General features: G+C 43.2%; 1 protein-coding gene across 7 annotated transcripts in view; it reads left to right on the forward strand.

Annotated features, from left to right (window-relative positions):
• Positions 1-15,444, forward strand: part of LOC144819055 (kynurenine/alpha-aminoadipate aminotransferase, mitochondrial-like) — a 442,105-nt gene extending 426,661 nt beyond the window's left edge. For all 7 annotated transcript variants that reach the window (XM_078677063.1, XM_078677064.1, XM_078677069.1 and 4 more), the window contains one exon: positions 13,267-15,444. In XM_078677063.1, the coding sequence (XP_078533189.1) occupies positions 13,267-13,311 (45 nt within the window). In that variant the 3' untranslated portion in view covers positions 13,312-15,444. The remainder of the gene's footprint in view (positions 1-13,266) is intronic.
• Positions 15,445-16,127: the final 683 nt, after the last annotated feature.

The following is a 16,127-nucleotide window of genomic DNA, read 5'->3' on the forward strand; positions in this document are numbered from 1 at the left end:
ATACATATGCATATTAATCATGCACACATAACATAAGATGGGGGACACGTAGGGACACAGAACATGGCAAAATTTACTTTTCCACATTCCCTCCTTGTCACTACGTTTCCATCAGGAAACATCAATATTCATGATACCATCTATCATTTCATACAGTATCATTTGCTCGTCTCGAATTGTCTTGGAACGGGATTTAGAACGGGACTTGGGACTAGGAATACAAGAGGTAGCACAAATGCCACAAATCGCAGGGCCACATTGTATACAGAGGCAGCAACTGAATATGATCGCTACTGCAATACCTAGAAATGACAATACTTTCCATCCCCAGGCGGAAATTATATTCCAGAACCAACCGGACCATGTCCAGGTGCCTGGATCTTGGTGTAACAGATGGGCAATTTTATGGAGTCTGGTTATAGCTGAATAAACAGACGGCGCGTTATTAGGAATGAAAATGCAGCAACTAGATCCGATGACTCTACATGCCCCGCCCCTATCGGCCAGTATGACGTCAAGGACGAGACGATTCTGGAGCACGACAATTCTCATAAAGGATTGCTCTTCGGTTAAGTTACCTAGAGCAGAAGTAGTCTCAATCACTACTGCTTCAAGGGTTCTCGTTAATCTACGTATCAGTTTACTATTCACGACAGTACCTAAATAAGGGAAGACACCTTTATTGATATCTATGTATTGTTCTAGAGCAGTTTCAGTATAATCGACAATCGGGAGGTCTCTCTTGTGTCTAGTATGTACTAGGTGGGAATTCCTATGGTAGTCAGGTGGGGCTAGAAAAACTGGTGGCAGTAGGAAGGCAATGTAACAGGTTCCCTCCCAATCGAGGGGCAGACGAACATATGCGGTCTGACCACAAACAAAATAAGAATGACGTGAAGCTTTGAAAATAGATTTCCTACTGTCACTATACTTGACAATAGTAGTACAATCACTATGTCCTACATGTACGGAACCATTATTTCGGACACATAATTCGCCTTTAACTGGTAGTACTGAAATAGCAGGTAAGTCTGGAGTAGTATCAGACTGAACATTCAGGACCATGAAATTCGAAGAATAATTACCTAAATTATAAACTTCATTTTCTAGATCTAACCCTGTTCTGTGGGGAAGACCTTGCTTGTCTGGGGAACATGTACTGTTAAGAAAAGACATATCTGTTAAGGATGACGTTAACGTGGACCAGGCTCCACACGAACCATTATGTGAAAATGGATAAGGAAAGAGTGGCAGAACTCCCTTCGGTGTCTGGAAAGGGGGGAGTCGACCACACACCCAACAATTAGTGGCATTGCTGGTCTGGTGTGAATAATGTAACATGCGGATAAAGGAATTATTACGCATAGCAAGACGATAAGATAGTTCATGAGGAGGCAGATCACTAAACGTGTGCTCTACCGTAGCATTAGCAGACTTATTTACATGAGCAACTGGAAAACACAAATAAAATGCATAACTTGTGCAGGTAGTCATAAGGCTGAAAAACAATATGAAACTTAGAAAAACGATACATCGGATTGAGTTTTGACTAACTCTCTCACTATGGGGGTCTATTTTATACATGTCAGAAACCGGTCTAACCGTTTCACCTAGGGGAGGACTTAGACAATCAAACTGGCTGACTTATTTTACTAGACCTTAATTTTTTCTTATACTCCTGCTGCGGAGTTTTCTCTAACAGGGAGGAATCTGTATCATTGTCTTTTGCGGGACAGTCCTTAAGAATAGTACTTTGGCAGTCCTTCAAATCCTCGGAAATGTTCTTAGAAACAGTCTTTAGTCCGTAAAATCTTTTCACATGAGACAGGTGGACCCAGCCCTTCCTGCCTTCCAGCTTGACGGCAGTACGGGTGGCCAGGAGGACCTGCTTGGGCTCCTTCCAGCGAGGCTCCAGCGGACTTGAACGATCAAAGTTCCTCACAAGAACCATGCATCCGGGAACGATTTCATGCGGTGCCACCTCGGTATTGTCTGGAAATGCGGCAGCAACCTGTGAACGACAAGAGTGTAGGGCAGACATCAAGGAAGCTAGGTAATCTGTCAGCATATTACTTGAAACATCGGTAATACTTCGGGGTCTAAGTGTACCCCACATATTAGGGGGGCGGCCGAATACGACCTCATACGGGGACAGACCTGATCTGGAATGTGCGACCATGTGCATGTAAAACAAAGCGACTGGCAGAGCTACTAGCCAGTCTACACCTTTCTCTTTACAAATCTTGGCAATACGGATTTTCAGGGTCTGGTTATGTCTCTCTACTAGACCGGCTGCTTCTGGATGGCGTACACAATGGAACTTCCACTGGTACCCTAACAACAGGGAAATGTGTTTCATAAGCTCAGATGAGAATGGCTGGCCGTTATCAGAATATACGACTCTAGGGAGTCCATAACGGGGGAAGAATTCACGAACCAACTGCTTGGCAGTGGTCGCGGCTGTGTAATCTGGGACTGGATATGCCTCTGTCCACCTGGACAAAGCGCATACAACTACAAGGACATACTTGAAACCTCGACATCGCTCCATCTGAATATAATCCATTTGGAGGACTTCAAAAGGGTGGTCAGGGGGCTGGAATCCACCTTGTTCCACCGGGACACTTTTACCTGGATTGAACTGGCAACATATCATACAGGTACGGACTTTTTGCTTGGCTGCAGCTCGTAAATGCTTGTTAAACCAAATGTTCTGGATACTGTCTAACATAGCTTTTTCTCCTAAATGGGCTGGACTATGTGCAGTATTGATAATGACTTGAACCATAGAGTCGGGGAGAAACCATGTGACTTTTCCCTTCGTTACCCATCCCTGATCTGTCTGGACCCCTCCTTGCTCGGACCATTTCTTGATTTCTTCGGGAGTAGCATGTAACTGGATATCTATGACATCTTGAGTAGGGTCCTTAACTGTCATACAGGTAGTCGGAGCTGGAGTATGTGTCTGTGTCGGATTAACTGAAATGTCTGGAGTCTGTGCTGTAAGCTTGGCTGTGCGATCTGCTAGATCATTACCTTGAGAAATGGTGTCAGTAACTTTCGTATGTGCTTTGCACTTCATGATAGCAATAGATGTCGGTAAATGTATGGCATCTAACAGCTTGAATAAGGAGACCATGCTGAATCTTGGTTCCATGAGAAGTCATGAAACCTCTCTCCTGCCAGAGCACTCCGAAGTCGTGTACAACTCCAAATGCGTAGCGTGAATCTGTGTAAACATTAACTTTCAGGTTCTTAGCGTGTATGCAGGCTTGTGTCAGAGCAACTAGCTCTGCTGCTTGAGCAGACAGGGTGTCAATACGGTGTGTTTCTATAACTTCAGTTTCAGTAGTCACTGCATACGCGGCTACTAGTTCTCCTGTACTTGTTCTCATACATGAACCATCCACATAAAGTGTCAGGTCGGGATCTGGTAATGGAATATCTGTCAGATCTTGTCTTGGCTTAGTCATAGTGTTAACTACTTCCACACAGTCGTGTGTGGCAGGATTCGAATTAACTGACGGTAATAGTGTAGCAGGATTTAGAACGTTGCAGCGTCTGATTTCTATGTGTGGCTGGAACAGTGTCAGTTCATAACCTGTTAAACGTGCAATTGTCAAGTGCTGAGTTTGTGTTCGGTTTAAAAGAACTTCCACGGAGTGTGGAACTTGTACTGTCAAGGAATGTCCTAATACTATGGAATCACTTTGTCTGATAGCTAGTGCTGTGGCTGCAACTGACTTGAGGCACGCAGGCAGAGCCTGGGCTACAGGATCTAATGTGCTCGAAAAATAAGCACAGGGCTTGTATTGTCCTTCTTGATCTTGTGTGAGAACAGATAATGCTGTACCTTCGCGTTCTGTGACGAAAAGTGTAAAAGGCTTACTGTAGTTCGGTGTAGCTAGAACTGGAGCTTGGCATAAAGCTTTCTTTAACTCATTGAAACTAAGTGTATGTTCAGATGACCAAGGGAGGACAGTCGATACGGCTGCCTCCTGTGTCGTTAACTGTATCAGTGGTTTAGCTAGGAATGCATACTGAGGAATCCATTGTCTGCAATAAGAAGTAAGGCCGATAAAAGCACGTACCTCCTTCTGTGTCTTGGGCTGAGGAAGACTCGCTATTAACTGGATACGGTCTGGTGTCAACTGCCTACCCCACTTGGACAGTAAGTGGCCTAAGTAGATCACTTGCTGTACACAGAATTGAAGCTTCGAAGGGGACACCTTGTGCCCCATCTCGGCTAAGAAATACAGGACTGTAAGGGATGCTCGCTCGCAAGCACGTTCAGAACGGGCTGTGATCAGTAGATCATCGACATACTGGAGCAGGGCAGTGTCAGTTGGCATGTGAATATTGTCTAGTTGTCTCTTAAGTGCTTGACTGTAAATGCTAGGACTTTCTGTGAAACCTTGAGGAGCGCGTGTGAACATATAGCTCCTTCCATTTAAACAAAATCCGAAAAGAAACTGGCTGTCTGGATGAATGGGGACACTGAAAAACGCGTTCTTGAGGTCTATGACTGTAAAAAATGAGGCTTCGGAATCAATGGCTGTCAATAGGGAAGAGATATCTGGGACAACTGGGTACTGGGGAATTATACATTTATTAAGTTCTCGAAGGTCAATCACTAATCGATATACTGGGGGTGCATTTGGATCAGTACGTTTCATGACTGGAATGATCGGAGAATTACATACATTGGAGTCAGTTTCTACAACTACTCCTTGAGCCATGAGCTCGTCAATAATTTTGGATAAGGCTGTTACAGCCTCAGGTGGCAATCTGTACTGTCTGATTCGTGGTAACACTACACCTGGCTTGAGAGTCACACGATGGGGTGTGATTTGCATATAACCTACATCAGTTGGACCTTGCGCCCATAGATGCTGCGGAACATTAGACAATCTCGGATCAAAATCTCGTAATACATAGTGACCCTTGAAGTCACGTAGAAACAGTCGTATTCCCTCTGGGGAACAGCAAATAACTGCACCTAATTCTTTCAGTGTTTTAATGCCTAACAAATTTTCTGGACATGACTTCGTAAGTAACAGATCAGTAGTGCGGGACAATGGACCTACTTCTAGAGTAACTGGCTTAGATATCTCGTTTACAATAGGCTTTCCTGAAAATCCAAGGGAAACATTTCTAGAGCCTGAGAGCGGAGCCCCTGGAACTTCGGCGTGACTAATGGTCGTCCTACTTGCCCCTGTATCAATCAGAAACTTTCTGTCTTTCCCTAGTACCTGACTATGAACATAGGGACCTTCTTGATCTACAGGTATCTCGATGAGAGGCAAGCCTACCTCCCTCTCTAGGCTGTTTCATGAATATGGCTGATACTCTGGATACTCGGACTGTGCATACTGGTACATCTGCTGTGTAACATGCTGTGTTGCAGCAATAGGCTGCGGCGCTGGAACTGTCTGTTGTGCATTCTGTGGCTGAGAAGTCTGTGAAACTTGTTCTTGTCTAGGCGGACGTGGTCTTTCTTTAGTTTTACCAGTGGCTATATTATGTTTCAGAACTGCACACTCGTTTATAAAATGACCTGGCTGTTTACAGTAATTGCAGGTCCCTTTAACGGGAGCTGCAGGATGACTTGCTTGAATCGGACCCCTCTTCTGACTGTCTTGTGGAACAGATTGTGCAACTAGTACTTTCATTTTCGTGTCTTTCATACGTTTTCTCTCGTGTTCTTGCTCTTCTCTGATTCTATTCTGGTGGTACTGGAGCATCTGTAACATCTGGGACGGAGTACTAGCTTGCCACGTACTTTCGACTTTCAAAACTCGATTCTTAACTTGTGGACTTGAATTCTCAACTAATTTAGTAACAAAAAGATGAGGGTATGACTCACTACTCGTCTTCAAGCCACTGTTTATAATAAAGCATTTCTCGAATCTAGAATAAAAATCACTAGTGTCTTCGTCTTGCTTCTGTTTACAGGCTGAGATTGCATCCCAGTCTTCCTTTTTAGTTGCTAATAATCTGGGCAAAACTTGTATTAACAATTCTGGTAATTCTTTACATTTCTCTCCAAGACCGGTACCTGGTACTCGTATCTTATCTTCAGCTTCTAGAACTGCCCAATCGATCTTTTTCTCTCCCACCTCCCATTCTTTTTCCTTGAGTTTTTCGTATACCCCTGCGGGCAATAGGACCTTTAACATTTTAATAATATCTGGATATGTGTATTCTCCCATACGGAGCATGTCTTTTAATTCTCGGTGGAACCCTGCTGGATCTTTGTCGTGACAGGGAATTAATTTCTTCATTTCTAAGAGTTCCATCTTTGTAATCGGGGTGTAAACAAACACTCGTTGCATTTCACCATCCGCTGTCCTGACTGGGTGTACTTCTCGTAACGGATTTTGTCTATCTATGTAAAACGGTTTACTTTCTGGAGGTGAGACATGAACAAAATGCGGGTTCAGAAACATACTATATTTGTGGCGCTGTTCTAAAATGACACTAATTAAATCGGTACCTAAACCTTTCCATCTATACTGGAGTAATTCATTCAGGACATCGTGTAACGGACCTGGATCAGAATGTTGACCCTCATACAATGTAATGAGGTGCTGGATCATATACATACCCACCAGTCGTTGCTCGGCTGGGGGCAGTTTCAGAAACATGTGTGCCACTATTTCATCTGGAAAAGTGGTAGAATCAGTAATCCATCGGACTGCTGATCGGGCTAGTTCTTGTTCATGCATAGTACTCAACTTACTATAACCGATTCGTGATTTCAGAATTTGATCGGTAGCTTGAAATACTTGTTCTAGAGAACCTTGTTCTGGTGCTGGGTGATGAAAAACTGACTTGTGTTCTAGGCGTAAATGGCGGTCTGGAAATCTAGATTTTCCTACATACGCTATTCTGGCGGGATTCTCGTCCTCTACCTCTTCAGTAGAAGAGTCATTCTCTTTCTCGCTTACTTGTGCTGCTTTACGTTGTTCGTGTAACTTTATTATTTCCTTACGAATTCTCTTGTACATACTCTCTATACTACTGATAGTTCTGTGCTTACCCTCGGCTATATTATCACTCCACCTTGTCAGGATTCTCATTTCGGCTGGATCTTTGGTCGGGTAATCTTGTTCCCTTATTAAACAATTAATCAGAAACTTTAATATCATGAGCTGGATCTCAGCTTTCCTTTGAGACATGGCTTCACCAATACTTTCTGGATCATCCCCTGTACGGATGAAACGATATATTCTGTCTAGATCTTCTTTCATATTCGGTAGGGTGTCCAAGTACCCGGTCACCCGTCTTACACGTATCGAATATATAACTGTACTATCATCGCCTGCAACTGGATCATAGCGGCATTCAGTAAGAGCTCGTCGGATATCTGCAACGGACTTATATTTGGGCGTACGCTGTAACGCACATTCATGTAACTCGACTAACGTTAAACGTTGGTGTGGTGGCGGGGTACCAGGAGGACCTCCTCCTGCGGCCCCTAAACTGGAATCGTCGACTGATACTTTTCGTGCTGGCGCGGCGGGAGGTTGTAATGTAGGCTGGACCGGGGGTACCGTAACAGGTACTCCGGTGTCTGGAGGAGCAGGAATTACATGATTTACAGGGACTGGCGGAACAGGATTTGCATATTCTGGAACTGTGTCGTCCAAGTAGGACGAGATGAAAATATCAGCTGCGGTCGGTTTGTGACGTAGCTTGGTCGGAACTAAGGGTGGCGGAAAATTACTGGATGCCTCCGGGGTTGCTTTTGGCAAGCCCTCGGCAAGAAGAGGATACATACCCTTAATAAGGGCATGCCTCTGTCTATCTGACTGTTCGGTTTTGACTCGTTCACCTATCTCGATTAATTCCCTTTCTTGGGCTCGTTCTAAGGATTCTTTACTTAATTCTGACTTTCTGATTTCTTTTTCGGTTCGTTTATGAGATTCTTTGCGCCATAACTCGATGGCATCTTTCTGTGACTGTCTGGCTTTCTTTTTCCATAATGCTTCTTCTACTCGCATGATGCACTCGGCATCCCACGTACCTGATACGGGCCATCTATACTTTTCCTCTAACTGTTTGGTATACTCTACCCATAAATCTAGATATAATATGGCACTTATGCCATGCTTCTGATACATAAAATGACCTGGACTGTCCCTAGGCGGGACAGGAACTGCTGCTTCTAGCAGACCTTTTCTGGTTTTTAACTGACGTAGTTTAGAAAATAAGGGCATGGCTGAACTGTAACCTAGACACAATACGTAATTACAATACACAATGAACACGATAATTACTCCACATTCATACCACGACATTAAAATACATGAAGAACATTTAAAAATAACAGTTCGAACAGAATACATGAATTTTCTCGAGAACAGAACTGACTAGAACAGAAACTAGATACACTGCTAAAACAGTACGAAACTCACCGGTCTCATAAAGAGACACGTCAGGACCCGCATCCACCGAAGTGGACACTTCGTTTTGGGATCTGTGTACCACCAAACCCCACGGACCAGAGACAATTAGATTGACCCTGTCTAGATACTACCCCAGCAACGGTACTCACCGGGCAGCAAGAACGGAAGGCCTCGGACTGGACTGGACTGCTTCGACGCCGGACGGACGAACTTCGGACTTCTGTTACGGGTGGGCCTCCGGATACCTCGGACCTTGGACTCTCGGCTTAGGCTCTGGTCGGGACTCGCCGCGTTCCTCCACCGCCTCGTCTGGATGCTGGACCGCAACCTCCGTCTCCTCCGTGGGCCTGAGGGATACTTGAAGCAGAAATATCTGCCGGTGCGCAGAAGAGTTCCGTCACGGCTGCAGAGGGTCAGGGGGCATACGTGGCTTCACCGGCGCGTGGGGAAAGGGCAAGTCCCTATTCGGGCGCCATTATGTGGTATATAAATAAATAATACCGGATCTAGGTTTTACTGGACATAGTAATAACAGATAGCTCAATAAATAAGAGTCAAGATTCGAGGTAGTAGGAGTTTGCAGGTTTAATACAGCATAAAGGACAGGAACAGGACAACCTGCATAGGAATAGGATGGCAGGGCCCGGCAGCTGCCGGGGCTGGATCTGGGATGAGCGCGCTAACATTTAATAACAGTACACAAGCATATATACTAAAACAGTTGCATTACAATGAATACAGTAGGCGGAGCAGTGGGTGTGGTCAATAGCAGTCGCGAAAGATAAGGGTGAAAGTGGGTGTAACAAGAGGCGTGTACATAGACATGTGATGTAAACGTAACAGAATATGTCATAAATGGGGCGGAAACATGGAGGGGGCTACCTGAGGAGCCGGGACCTCTAACCTAATGGTGCGCGCAAACTGACAATGACGCGTTACTAGGAGAAGCTGGGGGCTATGAACTCTGTGCTAGGAGTAGAGACTGAAGTCTGGAGAGTCAGGGCAACATGTACCTACCACTATCTAGTATCTGATGTTTAGAGAACATGTTGATAGAATCCAAAAGTTATCGGGGTAAAGGCTAACAGACTCTAAGACTGGTGCATACATTATTCTACATGTAGTGCGTGTTGAGGAATATTAAATGACCATTAATACAGTATTTCTCTTACATGGAGACGTAAGGGCTAGACGATGACGGAAACTATTGATGCGATTCAGTAGCTTAGGAATGCAGAGAAGGAGGGCTGGACTGATAACTAGAATCATAACATACTCTTGGCAGACTCGTAGGCAGAGCCAGGCCGAGCCGGGCACTGTGAGGCAGGAAGTAAGTGAAGGGTCGAGGATACAGGTGGGGGCTGTATCGCTCCTCAGCGAGGGTTCAGAAGACAGGAGCTGAATCTGGTGTCCGGGCCCTTTTGAGGCCTAGAAACGGGGACTTTACAATGGAATAACGTGCACACTGGGAAACGTGGCAACGTAACTTTACATAGGCCCAACATTCGTAGTATTCACGAGAACTGGAAACTGGCATACTAGAGATGGACACAACTGTAATTGCGTCTTTAATCAAACATGGGGAATACATATGCATATTAATCATGCACACATAACATAAGATGGGGGACACGTAGGGACACAGAACATGGCAAAATTTACTTTTCCACAAGTAAACGGAGTATTACTGCATATTCGTGTGTTGGAACCTCCAGACATCTAAGAGATTCCACCCCCTGTGCCCACCTAGTCAGAGCAGCAGCGTGAGTCACAGCGTTGGTGTTCGGTAAGGGGGATGAGAGCGGTCCCAGTATACATCAAACACAGCATTGAAGTCCCTGCCCAATAACCATGGGTATTGTACCCAGTCTGAGAGAACCTGAGAAAACCTGGAGAGAAAGGCATCCTGATACACATTCGGAGCATAGATGGAGCCTAACACTACTTGCCTGCCATCTAAGGTCCCTTGAATCAAGACATACCTGCCTTGGTCATCGATTCGGGAATCGCTATAAGCAAATGGGATTCCCGCCCATATCCATATTGCAGCCCCTCTAAAAAAGGCGGAGTACATTGAAGCATAAATTTGGCCCCTCCACCTCCTCTGCAGTTTATTTGTTTCTGATGGTAAGAAGTGTGTTTCCTGAAGATATACAATTTGAGCCTTGCGACGATGTAGCTGAGCTACTATTCTGTGCCGCTTCTGGGCTGACCCCATCCCCCTAACATTCCAGGATGTGACAGAATACAGTTTCTCAACCAACATCATGAGTTGCAAATCCAAAAGTCCCTCCCAAACCTCCACCACCCCCCCAAACCCCAGACCCTCAAACCACCAATCAGAATATGCGGTAATCATTAAACCAATGCAAACAATCCCCAATACTGGCTCCAACGACAGAACTTCGTCTGACCAAACTGTGCAAAACTGCTTAAACATGATACACTTAGAACTATTGCTTTCGCCTGTGGGGGTAAACTACATGTGCAACACACAAGTTTCTTGAGCTATAGAAGGAATACATGCCCAAGGTGGGCCGGGCCATCATACTAGCATGAGATCCCCATGTTTCCTTCCCATTTGTAAGCAGTGGAAACACCAGTACATTGGACAATAGAGATCGGTGAGGAGTAGATGAATGCTTAGCAAGTACTAATTTACTGAAATGAGTGGACTTGGTTCCAGTACTTTAGTGACAGTGCCCTACTAAAAGATCAGTTGAGCTCAGCCTAACAGGTCCCGACTGAGCAGAGTAGATGCGGACGGAAATAAGGCCATGTTCCCCCCCAGAATCGGAGTTCGAATTGGCCCCCTCGGAAGGGATAGTGCTGCCTGCCGGTTTTGGAGCTCTGCGTGTCTCTGCCTTCCGGAGGGCCTCTCGTCTCCCCTCCATCACTTGCTGGTGGGGCGGGGGAGAAGTCCCCGTGCTCTGTGTGACCATTCCCTTTCTGCGACGGCAGGGGGCCCGTTGAGATTTCGGATGTGCTGAAACCAATCTACGTTCTGGCAGTACGTCAGGGAAGTGTCGGTCCAGCGATTCCCACGCACTATCGGGGGTATCGAAGAACAATGACGGTTGGTTAAAATGAATCTTGAGCTTAGCTGGAAAAATGTATGCAAATTGCAATCCCGCTGCACGGACCCTCACTTTGACTTCCACATAACAGAAGCGCTTCCACTGCACAGCTAAAGTATAGTCAGGGAATATAGACACTTTCACATTCTCCACTAGTAGCGGGCCTGCTCCCTCGCCGCCTGTAGCACCCGGTATCTATAGTTCAATATTCGCGCCAACAGTGGATAAGGGGCGTCGCGTAGGCATTCGATGAGCTCGCTCCATAGTAAAGTGTGGAGACAGACCCATGGGCGCAACCACAGTTTTCAGCCAGTCCTCGATGTAAGTCGTCGGGTTGGGCCTCTCCGTACCCTCAGGCTGACCCACAATTTTGAGGTTGTTTCGCCTTACCCACCATTCCGCATCGTCAGCGTGGACTTGCAAAACCTCAATCTGCGGTTGCATCTCCTTTGTCAGTGATTTGAGGCCACATTGTGTCCAGCAGTTTCTCAGTATTTTTAACTTTATCAGATAAAATATTGCACTTGAATTATATTTATTGAATTACATTTTCTATATAAATGTTTGTTCACTTGGCTTTCGTTATAGTTGTGCTTACCTATCATTCTCTCATTTCTTGTTCCTTTTATGTGAAACTGATGATGTTGATTCATTAATTGGTACATTCAATCCAAAACATGTGTGAATGAGTTCAAGAACAAACTTACTTTTGGTCAAATATCAGCTGGTGGGTCCCAGATCAATTAAGTAATGGATGACATACTTTGGGCATAACCTTACACTATCATCCATAATATTCCTCTCTAATGTTTCTGACAGCAAATGAAACATGTTGTCTCAATAGTCATTGCCATGTTTGATTGCAAATGTCCGATTTTGCAAATACAACACAAATAATTCCACTCCACACCAAATACATTCCAAACCAAAACACATGGGTAAAAGACATTGTCATTTACAATGCCAATAGCTTCTAACTCTCCCAAAATCGAAACCTATTGCATTGCAAATGCTTGTTCTTAGATGCTGTTCCTCAGCATGATTATGATGAATTGTGTGACATCGAATTCTGTACTCACACCAGCCAGGTATTAAATAAACTTTTTTAAATAGGTGCATAAAAAGTGTTGATTGCAAATTCAAATTACAGATCGCATTTCATACAATCAGGATCTTTAGACATTTAAGCACGAAGATGAAACTTCCTACTGTGGAAAGTCTGCAATCGTAGAAAAGTTTCCATAGAGGTAAGTAATGGGTTTAAGGTAAAACCGTTGATGTTCCCTGTGCAGAGGTAAGTGGGTGGCCATTGGGAATGTTGTGAGCACGTCTAATTTTCTGACTGAGAGTTCTCCAACATTCTCATTGCTTTTGCACCCAATTGTCTAATTACCAGTAGGTAATTTGAGTATTCAAATTCCTTAGTATCTAGGGGAAGGGGTTTCTACTCATAGAAAACATTTTCTGTGTGTAGGATTGCTTTTAAAAATGCCACTTGTGCAAATTCAAACCTGTCGATTGTCTACCCTGCAGACAAATCTATTGGACTAAATATTGTAGAAATGTACATTTGCAATGGTTTTCTTAGGCTTAGAAAATATTGTCAAGATTTGCCCACACAATCTAGTGGATTTTTATACATGTTCAAATATGTAGAAATCTATTTAAGTTAAAGGTGTAAGTCTACTATTCACAGATGTTCCTATATTTTGGTGAATCAGGCCACATTTTGCCCCATGAAACTCACGTGAACCACTCATTTTGTTTTCATATTTTAGGGGATTCAGAGGCTGGCTATGGTTATTAAAGAAGAAGCAATCTGAAGAGAGAATAAATCGGTGATTGCAGCAAGTGAACCCTCACGACGCAGAACACTTATAATCTGACCTTGAAATAATTTCGATTCAGTGGTTTTTTGAGAAACACTCTTGCTGGAGATGATTTACTAGAACCAGTCATCTAATTAAAAACAGAACTTCAGTCAGTCTGGTAATCTGTGGGAAGAAGCACTAAAATCCTAGTTGCGATCTTTGGAAGTCTTCAAACTATTACCTCTTACATTAAATATTATGAATCTCAAAGCACAACTAGTAACACAAAATCAGTACAGTCATAAATCTTATTTGAGCGGTGAGAGGAAGGGATTGACCACCTGCCACATCTACTTCCTCATCCTTTAAACGTACTATCTGTACATATTTATAGATATTAACTGTGTTGACCTATATAAATAAAGTCTAAGCTGCACCTTTGGCAAATTCAGTAGGTCTTTCATATGACACCAGGTCAAAGACCTTTTTTTTAGGGCCATGCTGTACAGTAGCACATCCACATGGTGACTATTTTATGTTTTTTGATAAAGCATTAGAAAACTAATTAAAAGATGTCTGCTGTCTGTGCATGCACTGTGGCCTTTTTATAATGGTTTATACAAAGGAATATATATGTTATAAGATGGCCACCACACACGCACACTATTGGCAGTCATCCTGTAATGATGTAAAATACCATTAAAAGATGCCTGCCTGCCTGCCTGCAGCTGTGGCAGTGGCAGGTGGTGGAGTCAGCTCTGCAGCGGGCCAAGCAAATACAGGCGAGAGTGAAAATATTTAAAAAGTGCAGTGGGCAAGGAAGAATCATGAAGAAGAGGGAGATCACTGCATGGACTTCAGTGCAATACCCTGATCTCAGCAATGGAAGAATGCAACTTCTCAGCCAATCAAAACATGGTGAAACTTGAATAGGGAGTATAAATTGGCAAGTAGGATGTACAGTTTTTTTTAAACCTTATCTTTTGAATTGCATAAATAGTTTTTACTATACTTTTAATTGTTTTTAACATTTTAACTAGTTTTGTGGTTTACTTTTTAATTGCACTGTATAACGCCACTAACAAACTATGGCTGTATAAAAATGAATTTATGTCATATATGTTTGTTTTAAATATGCATGCTCTTCTTTTATGGCTACTACGCCGAAATAAAGATTTACAAACTGAAACTGAATAGGGAGTTAGGCCATCCAGTGAGATAAAAGGAGCAGGGATAGATAAAGGAACCATTGACTCATCAATAATGGCTGATGTTGATCTAACGTCAACTTTATGTATTGTATTATAGACAATAGATATTCAAGAACTGACATTTAAAATTAGGCGGGCCTAAAATGACTGACAAACTATAGTTTTTTGTAGATCATATTGCAGTGAATCCACAAGACTTTCCTTGATAGGTATTACACAGTATCGCCAGCTGGATCAAGATGCAGAGCATACCATGACAACTTGATTCATCCAGCAAGGATCTGTGTGCCTCTAATTTCATCTTTAGAGGGAACAGCAACATTGAATACATATGAATGAACACATGTATTGCTCTTTGCACTGCAAGACTATATTTCGTCATGAATTGTCCAATTTCCAAAAGTATTTAAACACCAATGTTCCACTTAGGTGTAATAAATACCAATGTTTACAAATAGAAATCTACTTAAGTGATTTACGAAATGGGACTATATCAGCATGATAGTTTTCTGCTTGAGCGGAGTTCCTCAAGAGGGGCAGGATGTAGGTATTTCAGGGTAGGGACATCTACTTAGGTAACAAGGTTGTACTTGCCATGCATATTCTTACTCTGGGAATCGATGGATATATCGTTATGTTTTTAGCTTGAATAAATACGTTTTCAGGCTGGGAACACCTTGAAAATGTATTAGGATGTATGAGAAAGGGTTTTTCCATGGGTGAAATATGTCCACATTGAGAAACAACGAACATATAAAGTTCAAATGCACTTTTTTGTAACATTTCTTATTGAAGAATTATATAGCTTTTCTTCTGTGTGTGACATGAGTTATACAAATAAGTTCTTCACTGAAACGCTGACAGTTGCAGAGATTGTTCCTGGAATACAATGTTAATTGCTAGGAAATCAAAAATATACTCAAAACATAATTTACTTGAGCGAATTTCCTATCTTCTTCATCAGTTGGACCTTACAATTCATCATGCCTCACATAATTTTGCATTAGCAACAATTTGCTAGTTCAGGGAGAATATCATCAGTTTTCAGAACATACTATTTACTTTAGGTAAAATGAAGACATGAACAAACCTGTCAAATTTAAGTGAGACTCTTACTAGAAAAAAGTAAAACTTTTACGTTGCTGTAGAAGATTATAAATAGCAGCTAAAGTAGGGGAATGTGATGGAGCCCCACAAGTAAACACCGCAAAGATTCGCTGGCACTTAAAACTGTTCACCTGAAGACTCAAGTGGTCCTCAGGAAACTCTCAAGCAACATGCATACTCTCAACTTACGACTTGGGAAAGAAGAGAAAGTGTAAGAAAGCTGTCAAACCGCTGTTGGAGCAGTCAAAACCCAGATATCATGACCGGAATCACAGATGACTACACTATTATGTAGGGTTGAAGATCTCGAGAACTGGCCCCGCCAGAACAATCTCAGTGTTTTGGGGATCTCTGAAGGGGCAGAAGGGGATGATCCCAGAGGCTACATAGTGCATTTGTTCAGTAAGGCTTTCCCTACCTTGGGGGACTGGGATATGTACAGCATGATTCAGAGAACCCATCCCTCCATTTTGTCGTTCTCTCTAGGGATCACATCCTCACTACCCATGG

The sequence above is a fragment of the Lissotriton helveticus genome, chromosome 2_1 (genome assembly GCF_964261635.1).
Source record: "Lissotriton helveticus chromosome 2_1, aLisHel1.1, whole genome shotgun sequence".
Classification (NCBI taxonomy): Eukaryota; Metazoa; Chordata; class Amphibia; order Caudata; family Salamandridae; genus Lissotriton; species Lissotriton helveticus.